The 10,745-nt window shown below is 67.5% G+C and overlaps 1 protein-coding gene across 1 annotated transcript; it reads left to right on the forward strand.

Annotated features, from left to right (window-relative positions):
- Positions 1–514: 514 nt before the first annotated feature.
- Positions 515–10,745, forward strand: SHISA7 (shisa family member 7). The gene is given in 7 exon segments (XM_077840439.1): positions 515–1,071; positions 2,869–3,023; positions 9,213–9,278; positions 9,552–9,701; positions 10,160–10,416; positions 10,418–10,525; positions 10,527–10,745. Coding segments are annotated over 7 exon segments (1,512 nt in total).

Below are 10,745 nucleotides of genomic sequence, written 5' to 3' on the forward strand. Positions count from 1 at the left end.
CGGGGCTCTGGGGAAAAGAGCCTGTCCCAGGAGTGGGGATGACGTTATGCTCGTTGGGGTCATGGTGCGATAGCTGCCGACTCCCCCATCTCTCTCTCTCTCTTTCTCTGCAGATTTCTCTCTCGGATTCTTTTATACGGATTGATCCATTTTTTATAACCACAAGAAGGAACCCGCTAACGGGGACCAGACGCCCTGACCTCCCCCGGCAACTCTGCGCCGTGTCAAGGCACCCTTCTGCGCCCCCCCCCCACCGCCACCCAGTGCCATCTGCTGAGCCCCTCCATTCCCCCTACCCAGGGTTGTCTCACGGGACCCACCGTACCCCCCACCTGGTGCCATCTCCTGGTGCATCTCCCATCTCCCCGTCCCTGTGCCCTCACATACACCCCAGCTGCCCATTTACTTGCATCTTCTGGGGCCCCTCTGTGCCCTCCTCACCTCCCCCAACCCAGGGCTTCTCCCTGCCCCCCCCATTTGCTCCCCGTCTCCTAGGGTCGTCCCCCCGCACACCATGTACCACCTGCTGACTGTCCTCTGCGCCGCCCTGGAGGCCCTGAGCTGCCGGCCGGCCCTGGCAGTCCTCCAGGCCCCTCGCCCAGCCAACCACAGCCGGGCGCTGCCCAGCCTGCTGGCTCACCTCAAGCGGCTGGCGGGGGGCAATGGCACAGGGGCGGGGGCCTGGGGGGGCCGGGCGGCCGAGACGTGCCAGGGCTACTACGACGTCATGGGCCAGTACGATGCTGCCTTCAACTGCACCACGGGCGGCTACCGCTTCTGCTGCGGCACGTGCCACTACCGCTTCTGCTGCGAGCACCGGGCCATGCGGCTGGAGCAGGGCCGCTGCACCAACGTGGAGACCCCCTTCTGGGCCCACACCCAGGCCAGCAGCACGGCCGGGCCCGGGGGCCGGGGGCCGGGGGGCTCCGAGGCCGCCCGCCAGCAGAGCAACAGCACCGTCTACGTGGTCTGCGGTGTCATCAGCTTCACCCTGGCCGTGGGCCTGGGCATCAAGGTGGCCTTTGGCAAGGCTTCCCGCCGGCCCCAGGGGCGGGAGATCAACATGCCCAGGTGAGGGGGGAGAGTCGGGGGCCACGGGGAAAGGAGGGAGGGGAGGGGGGAGGAGGGGGAGTTGGGGGGCCATGAGGAAGGGGGAGAGGGGAGGGGAGAGTCAGGGGCCACGGGGAAAGGGGGAGGGGAGAGGAGGGGGAGTTGTGGGGCCATGAGGAAGGGGGAGAGGGGAGTCGGGGGCCACGGGGAAAGGGGGGAGGGGAGGGGAGAGGCAGGGGGACTTGGGGCACCATGAGGAAGAGGGAGAGGGGAGGGGAGAGTCAGGGGCCATGGGGAAAGGGGGAGGGGAGAGGAGGGGGAGTTGGGGCCCAGGGGAAGGAGCCATGATTGGAAGAAGGGAGGGGGTTGGGGAGGGGAGTGTCAGGCGGCCATGGGGAAGGGGGGGAGGGGAGTATCAGAGGTCATGCGGGGATGGGAGTATTGGGTTCATGGGGGGAGGGGAGGAGAGTTTCTGGGTTCATGGGGAGGGGAGAAGCAGGGGGAATTGGGGCCTGGGGGAGGGGGCTATGACTGGGACAAGGGAGGGATCGGGGAGGGGAGTGTCAGGCAGCCATGGGGAAAGGGGGGACGGGAAAGGAGGGGAGTTGGGGGGCAATGAGGAAGGGGAGAGGGGAGGGAAGAGACAGGGGGAGTTGGGGCCCAGGTGAAGGAGCCATGACTGGGAGAAGGGAGGGGGTCGGGGAGGGGAGTGTCAGGCGGCCATGGGGAAAGGGGGGAGGGGAGTATCAGAGGTCATGCGGGGATGGGAGTATCAGGGGTTCATGGGGGAGGGGAGGAGAGTGTCTGAGTTCATGGGGGAGGGGAGGGGAGAGGCAGGGGGAATTGGGGCCCGGGGGAGGGGGCCATGACTGGGAGAAGGGAAGGGATCGGGGGAGGGGAGTGTCAGGCGGCCATGGGGAAAGGGGGGAGGGGAGAGGAGGGGAGTTTGGGGGCAATGAGGAAGGGGAGAGGAGAGGCAGGGGAATTGGGGCCCGGGGGAGGGGGCCATGACTGGGAGAAGGGAGAGGATCGGGGAGGGGAGTGTCAGGCGGCCATGGTGGTGGGGGGGAGGGGAGAGGAGGGGAGTTTGGGGGCAATGAGGAAGGGGAGAGGAGAGGCAGGGGAATTGGGGCCCGGGGGAGGGGGCCATGACTGGGAGAAGGGAGTGGGTCGGGGAGGGGAGTGTCAGGCGGCCATGGTGGTGGTGGGGAGGGGAGTATCAGAGGTCATGGGGGGATGTGAGTATCAGGGGTTCACGCGGGAGGGGAGGGGAGAGGCAGGGGGAATTGGAGGCTGGGGGAAGGGAGTGTTGGGGGCCATGGGGAAAGGGGGGAGGGGAGTGTCTGGGGTTCATGGGGAAGGGGGGAGTGGAGAGGCAGGGGGAGTTTGGGGTGGGAGGAGGGCGGAAGCAGGGGGGAGTTGGGAGCCAGGGGGAGGGGGCCCTGGCTGGGAGAGAGGAGGAGAGGGGAAGGGATCGGGGGTCAAGGGGAGAGGTGGAGGCCAGAGGGAGGGGTGCAGCTGGGGGGAGAGGTGTGGGGAGTTGGGGGCCATGGGGAGACGAGAAGGGAGGGGGCACGGGAGTGGGGCTGGGTGTGGGGCATGGCAGTGGGAAGGGGGGCCGGCAGGACAGTGGGGGAGCACCTAGTGGCGAGGCCGGGTGGGGCAGCCCCAGGGTCTGTCTGGGCCCAGAGCCCCCTAGTGGTGAGGCCAGCGGCGCAGGCCAGGGCAGCCCCAGGGGCTGGGGCGGGGGACTGTGCCCCGGCGGGGGGGGTTACCTGTGGGTGTCTGACGGGCGCTGCCCCCCCCCCCTCCGCCCAGGGCTCTTGTCGACATTCTCCGGCACCAGGCTGGGACCAGCTCGCGCGCCGAGCGCAGCAACAGCACCGCCCTCACCTCAGCGTCCCAGGACAACGGCCCGGCCCGGCCCCCGAAGAACCTCTACAACCCCATCAAGCCCTGCCAGAGCAACCACGGTCGGTACAGCGGCACTAGGGGCCCTGCGCCGCGGGGAGTGGGGCGGGGGCTCGGCGGGGGGCACTGGGCTGCGGGGAGCGGGGCAGGGGTTCGGCAGGGGGCGCTGGGCTGCGGGGAGCGGGGCGGGGGGCTTTGTTGGTGGGGGGCACTGGGCTGCGGGGAGTGGGGCGGGGGGCTTGGTGGGGGGGCGCTGGGCTGCGGGGAGCGGGGCGGGGGCTCGGCGGGGGGCGCTGGGCTGCGGGGAGCGGGGCAGGGGCTCGGCGGGGGGCGCTGGGCTGCGGGGAGTGGGGCGGGGGCTCAGCGGGGGGCGCTGGGCTGCGGGGAGCGGGGCGGGGGCTCGGCAGGGGGCGCTGGGCTGCGGGGAGCGGGGCGGGGGCTCGGCGGGGGGCGCTGGGCTGCGGGGAGCGGGGCAGGGGCTCGGCAGGGGGCACTGGGCTGCGGGGAGTGGGGCGGGGGGCTTGGTGTGGGGGGCGCTGGGCTGCGGGGAGCGGGGCAGGGGCTCGGCAGGGGGCGCTGGGCTGCGGGGAGCGGGGCAGGGGCTCGGCGGGGGCCACTGGGCTGCAGGGGGCGGGGGCTTGGTGGGGGGGGCACTGGGCTGCAGGAAGCGTGGCAGGGGGCTCGGTGGGGGGCACTGGGCTGCAGGGAGCGGGGCGGGGGGCTTGGTGGGGGGCACTGGGCTGTGGGGAGCGGGGCGGGGGGCTTGGTGGGGGGGGCGCTGGGCTGTGGGAACGGGGCAGGGGCTCGGCGGGGGGCACTGGGCTGCGGGGAGCGGGGCGGAGGGCTTGGTGGGGGGGCGCTGGGCTGTGGGGAGCGGGGCAGGGGCTCGGCGGGGGGCGCTGGGCTGCAGGGAGCGGGGCGGGGGGCTTGGTGGGGGGCGCTGGGCTGCGGGGAGCGGGGCAGGGGCTCGGCAGGGGGCGCTGGGCTGCAGGGGGCGGGGGGCTTGGTGGGGGGCACTGGGCTGCAGGAAGCGTGGCAGGGGGCTCGGTGGGGGGCACTGGGCTGCAGGGAGCGGGGCGGGGGGCTTTGTTGGTGGGGGGCAGGGGCTGCAGGGGGTGGGGCGGGGGCTCAGCGGGGGCCGCTGTGCTGCGGGGAGCAGGGTAGGGGGCTCAGCAGGGGGGGCTGGGCTGCAGGGAGGGGGCTGGGCGCTGTCTCCCCATGGCCGGATGTACTGTGTGTGTGCCCGCATTAGGGGCGTGCACTGGGTGTGTGTCTGGGGTATCCCCCATATCGCTGCCCACCCCTCTCTTGCGCCCCGGCTGCTCCACAACCAGCAGTTTCTCCCCCAAGGACACTGAGCTGAGTTGGGTCGGGGGGGGTCTGTGCCAGGGGGTAGGACATCCTGGGCGGGGGGGGGGGGCGGCTAGCACTCACTTACCCTGGCGCATCCCACGCCCCACAGGCTGTTAACCCACGGAGTGCATCCCCTGCCCTCCTGCCTCCCACGGGGAACACTGGCCATGCCAAGGGGTGAAACCAGGAGCTGGGGGGGGGGGGCGGATATGCTTGGCTGCATGGCTGTCATCGTCACCCCACCAGCCTGTGCCCCACGATCATCTCCCAGCTGGGCAGGGGGGCAGGGGGGTGTTTGTCTGAGCGCCCCACTGGGAAGCTGGGTATCAGGGCAGATGGATCAGGGGTGGGGGTCAGGGGCTTACTGGCAGGGGAGGCCATGGGGCCTGGTATCGTAGGGCCGGCATTAGGGGGTTAGATCTGGGGATGACAAGGGAGGGGTGGATTAGTCAGCTCCAGAGTCAGTTCAGCCCCTCCCCGACACTCAACCTTCCCCCATCACCAAGGGGCCCCCTTTCCCGATGGAGCCCCCCTGTGGGGAAAGGGGGGCGCATTGTCCATGGATTGGTCAGCCCGCCCTCTTCCCTCCGCCAGGGCCCCCCGGGGGGCAGCTTGCTGAGACTTAACAAACTCATGTCACACCCGGGGCTGTTAAACAGGCCTGCGCCTGGCTTGTTTGGGATTGGCGTCCCCTGGACGGGAAAGGCCCCGGGCCCCATTCCCTGCCCCCCACCCTCACCCCCCAGCAAATCTTTGGGCAATGGTACTTTGGAGCTGGTGATTTCTGGGCCCAGGCATTACGGCGCAGGGTCTGATGGGAGATCGCGGTTTGCTATGGCAACCGGTGCTAGCTGTCGTGGGGTGTCTGTGGCTGAGCATTCATGGCAGGGCTGGGGGGGGTGCGGTGGCTGAGTCATTCCCCCCCCAGGGGATCCGAAAACCTCCTTGAGGCATGTTCTGTTAAAGGGGGATTACGGGGTCTTGGGGGAGGGGATCTAAAGCAGGGGGTGGGGGGAAGCAGAGAAATTGGAGAGGGGTCCCAGCAGCTGGGGGGGCAGCAGTGGAGTGCAGGACTGAGGGTGGACTGGGGAGGGGTCCCAGCAGCTGGGGTGGCGAGGGGCGTGCAGGACAGAGGGTGGATTGGGGTGGGGTCCCAGCAGCTGGGGTGGTGAAGGGAGTGTGGGCTGGGGGGGTGGATTGGGGAGGGGTCCCAGAAGCTGTGGGGGGCGGCAGAGGAGTGCAGGCCGGAGGGGCGGATTGGGGAGGGGTCCCAACAGCCGGGGTGGCAGCAGGGCAGTGCAGGCTGGGGGGTGGATTGGGGAGGGGTCCTAGCAGCTGGGGGGCAGCAGGGGAGTGCGGGCTGGGGGGTGGATTGGGGAGGGGTCTCAGCAGCTGGGGGGTGTGCAAGGGAAGTGTAGGCCGGGGGGGTGGATTGGGGAGGGGTCCCAGCTGCTGGGGGAGCGCAGTCAGGGGGGCGGATTGGGAAAGGGTCCCATCCCCTTGGGGAGAGAGGGGAGTGCAGTCGGGGGGGGGTTGGATTAGGGAGGGGTCCCAGCAGCTGGGGGTCATGGCCAGCAGGACATTAGCTAGCGGGGGTCAGTGTGGGCTGTCAGTTTAACTCTATCCTGCTGCCCCACATCGCCTCCTGTGGGGTGCAGGATCCCACTTCGCTCGCAGGCCCAAGCAGGCACTTTGTGCTGCCATGACACAGTGGCTGCACCCCAGAAGTGGCTGCATTTGGGAGCGATGTGGCCCTCGTTCTGCTTGGCATGGTCGGTGCCTTTACGGGGGCTGGGTATTTCCGTCCATCGGGAGGGGGACGGAGACACCCCTGGTCGTCATGAACTGAGCTACTTCTCTAGCGCCCGTCACCATAGCGTCTGGGCTCCTCCCGCTCTTCTCCTGACACACCCAGGGAGGCAGGGCTGTCGTCTCCATTGTGCAGAGGGGGAAACTGAGGCAGGGAGCTACTACAGAACCTGGGCTGGGTCCCTGCAGCTGGGACTTCAGAGGCTGCAGCTCCGTGCGTGGCGCAGGCCCGGGGATGAGAACTGATCCCTGTTCATGCGGGGTGGATTCATTTTCCAGGGTAGGCTCCAGGGTCTCATTAGTGGGGGACCACGTGGGTGTTCTGGGGGCACTGGAGGGCACTCGACCCCATCACCCGCACCTAGGAATTGGGGCCCATTGAATATTCTTTGGGGGGCAAATTTCCCATTTGTGGCCCCCTGCCTGTAATGCCGGCCCTGAGCCTTCCCTACCATTCTACACTCCCCTCCCCGAGCCAGGAGAGAACCCAGGAGTCCTGGCTCCCAGCCCCCCTTGCTCTAATCACTAGACCCCACTCACCTCCCAGAGCTGGGGAGAGAATCCAGGCATCTGCTGGGGTGCACCCTGGTACTTGGGCAGCTTTAGGCGGGCCCAGGGAGACACCCAGTGGCTGTTTGGAGAATGGCAGGTTTCTTCATTACACTGCTCCAGAGAGTATCCATCCCTCCCTCCCTCCCCTGCAACCCACATCCCCCCAATCCCTCCAACCATCCCTCCCTTGCACCCCCACATCCCCCGATCCCTCCATCCATTCGTCCCCTGCACCCCCACATCCCCGATCCCTCCATCCATCCATCCCCCTGCACCCACACATCCCCCCAATCCCTCTGTCCATCCCTTCCCTGCACCCCCACATCCCCAATCCCTCCATCCATCCTCCCCTGCACCCCCACATCCCTGATCCCTCCATCCCTCCCCTGCACCCCCACCCACATCCCTCCATCCCCACCTCTGCACACCCATATTCACTAATCTCTCCATCCATCCCTCCCCTGCACCCCCACATCCCCCTGATCCCTCTGTCCATCCCTCCCCTGCACCCCCACCTACATCCCTCCATCCCCACCCCTGCACACCCATATTCACTAATCTCTCCATCCATCCCTCCCCTGCACCCCCACATCCCAAATCCCTCCCTCCATCCCTCCCCTGCACCCCCACCCACATCCCTCCATCCCCACCCCTGCACACCCATATTCACTAATTTCTCCATCCATCCCTCCCCTGCACCCCACATTGCCCCAATCGTCCCTCCATTATTCCCTTGCACCCCTACCCCGATCCCTCCATCCCTCCCCTGCACCCCCATATTCCCGCTCACCCCAGAGGTATCTGCCCTCACACATTACCTTTAAGGGTTTGGGGTTTTTTTGTCCCCAGACAAAAAATACATCAGGCGGACCCAGAGGTGTCTGAGCTCATACATTACCTTCAAGGGGCGTGGATGTTTGTCCCCAGACAGAAAATAACATCAGTCAGACCCGGCAGTCTGACCTTGCACCTTACCTTTAAGGGGCTGAGGTTTTTTTTATCACCAGACAGAAAAGACCATCAAGCGGACCTGGGCCAGAAGTGTCTGACCTTGCACCTTACCTTTAACGGGCTGGGGTTGGTTTTTTTTTTGTCCCCAGACCGAAAATACCATCAGGCGGACCCAGAAGTGTCTGACCTTGCACATTACCTTTAAGGGGCCACTTTTTTTGTCCCCAGAGAGAAAATATCATGAGGCGGACCCAGAACTGTCTTACCTTGAACCTTACCTTTAATGGGCTGGAGGGGTTTTTTGTTTAGTTTTGTGTCCCCCAGACAGAAAATACCATCAGGCGGACCCAGAAGTGTCTGACCTTGCACCTTACCTTTAAGGGGCCACGTTTTTTTTGTCCCCAGACAGAAATAGCACCAGATGGACCCAGAAATCTCTGACCTTGCACCTTACCTTTAAGGGGCTGGGTTTTTTTTGTTGTTTTTTGTTGTCCCCAGAAGGAAAATAGCACCAGGGGGCCCGGGACCGGGTTCACAATGGCGCCAGTGGTGCCCTGGAGCCGGGCCCAGGCTCAGAAGGGGCCCTGGCCTGCTCCGCTTACTCTGCACCCCGGGACCCCGCCAGCCCCCTGGCCCCAGCCGCCAGATCCCCTCTGCCCCCCGGCCGGACCCCAGTGCACCCCCGGCCCCAGGCAGTCTCTGCTTCCTCCCCACCACCTGGGGGGCCCCCCTGTCCCCCCCCCGGCGCTGAGCCACCCGGGACTGGGGCAGGAGCCCTGCCAGTCTCAGCCAGTTGATGGGGGTGCAGTGTGGGGAGCTTGGCTGGGCCCCTCCAGGCAAGTGGGTCCTGAGGGAGCCTGGCCGGGGCAGGCCCTGGCCTGGCTGATCGCGCCACTCCCGAGGGGCCGGAGCGATTCCCGGCCCCGGGACCAGCCCTGGCTGCGCTGCCGGCTCAGCCCAGCAGACAGTCGCCTCCCAGCAGGGCCGGTAACTGCGGCCGGGAGCCAGGGCGTGGGGGACGGGATCTGGGGGGTGCTGGGCTGCGCGGGGGTGGGGTAGATGTGTGTGTTGGGGCACATGGGAGTGGGGGCTCTGTGGGGGGTGCTGGGCAGTTGTGGTGGGGCAGTGGGCAGGGGGGGTGTTGTGCAGGGTGCTGTGCATTTGTGGGTGGGTCTGGGGGCGGTACTGGGCATAGTGGGTCGGGGGGGGCTCTGGCCATAGGGAGCTGGGGGGGTGCTGGGCAGGGCGGGGAGGGGCTGTGTGGCGTGACATGGGCCCGCCCCCCCCGAGGGGAAGGGGCAGGCCGGCAGCACATGGCCGGGCAGCCGGTTTGTAAATAGTGCCCTGCACTGGGCTGGGCGGAGGGGGGCCAGCCCCTCGCTCGGGGGGCTGACGTCCCCGCGCCACGCTCCACTGCCCCCCCGGGGGCCCACAAATACGTTTGGTGCCGGGCCCACAAAAGGTTAATCTGGCCCTGGGGGGACCCAGAGGTGTCTGACCTCGCACATTCTTTAAGGGGCTGGGTTTTGCTGGTGGGGTTTGGGGTTTTTTTGCCCCCAGACGACTAACCCGGCTTTGCCTTGCAGACAACCTGCACCACAACTACGTGCACCTCAGCGTGAGCAGCCCGAAGCACCACGCCGCCACGCTGGGTAGGTGGCGCGGGGGGGGGGCCGGCCCAGCTCTGGGCCCCAGGGCCGGGGGGGGGGGGGCCCCGTTTTCTCACCCGAACTGCCCCAGGGAATCCGAATCCTCCAGCCAGGAAACGGGGGGTAGGGGGGAGGGAGATAAAATGGCTCCGAGCGTTAATCTCTACCTTCACCCCTCCTCCAACCCCCCTCTCCCTGGCCCCCTCCTCCTGACCCCTCTCCCCACACTCCCTCTTCCCCTCCCCCTTCTCCCCCGTCTCTTTCTGCCCACCCCAGACTGGCGAGTGCATCACACCCCAACGTCGGGCCTGAAGTACAACTCGCTCACCTGCTCCCGCTCCTTCCACAACCTCTCGCACCTGCCCCCGTCCTACGAGTCGGCCATCAAGTCGGAGCTCAGCCGCTACTCCTCGCTCAAGAGGCTGGGTGAGCCAGGGGCCCTGCCACTGGGGGGTGCTCACAGCCCGACCCCACCACTTCCACCAAGCCCTGGGGACTTGCCCCGGGGGCCAGAGCTGGCCTGGGGAAGAATGGGGCCCAAGGCCTTTTCCCTCTAGGGGGCGCCAGCTACCATGTGGCCCCAGGGCAGGGACAGGCTGGCTCAGGGGGGTAGGGAATGGGGCCCAGGGCCTTTCCCCTTTGGGGGGGGCCATCGGTTCCCAGGACTGACCGGCAGCCTGCGGGGGAAATGAATTCATTCACAGTGGCCCCGTCCGGCCATGGAGCCTGTGAACGTGCAAAGGAGAGTTGGTCACATTGTCCTTATCTTCCATCCCCCTGACCCGCCCCTCCTGCCTTTGCCCCTCCCATCCCCCCCTTCCCCTGCTGCCTTTGCCCCTCCCATCCCCCCACCGCTCCCCTGCTGCCTTTGCCCCGCCCCCCAGCGGAGAAGGACATGGATGAGCTGTACCTGAAGCGACGGCACCTGGCCGAGCTGACGCGGGGCACGCTGCCCCTGCACGCCATGAAGATGAACTACGAGCGCTACGGGGAGGCGGCCCAGCACCCGCGGCGGGTGATGTCCCAGGAGCACATCCTCTCGGACGGCTACCGCCCCTCCCCCTACGACTGCACCGGCCCCCGGGAGCGCGTTGTCTCCCACGAGCGGCTGCTCTCCCGCGAGGTCCTGCACTCCCAGGAGGCCTCTGCTGTCGCCTGAGCGTCTGCACCAGGGCACGGGACCCTTCCAGGAGCTGCGGCTGGGCCACCAGAAGGCCCTGTCCCAGACCAACATCTGTGCCGCTGGTACCCCCGCTGCTCGAACGCCACCAGGGCCACAAGATGAACTCCCACCCGTCCTCCGCCAACTCGGCCCAAGCTGCCTGGGAGGTGGGCAGCAACCACACGGCCAACCGGCGCCAGGGCTTCGGCTCCCGCCGCCAAAGCACCATCGAGCAGCTGCAGTTCATCCCCGGGCACCACCCCAGCCAGCACCTCCGCACCGGGAGCAAGAATGAGGTCACCGTCTGA

This window comes from Eretmochelys imbricata, chromosome 23, assembly GCF_965152235.1.
Source record: "Eretmochelys imbricata isolate rEreImb1 chromosome 23, rEreImb1.hap1, whole genome shotgun sequence".
NCBI classification, from domain to species: Eukaryota; Metazoa; Chordata; order Testudines; family Cheloniidae; genus Eretmochelys; species Eretmochelys imbricata.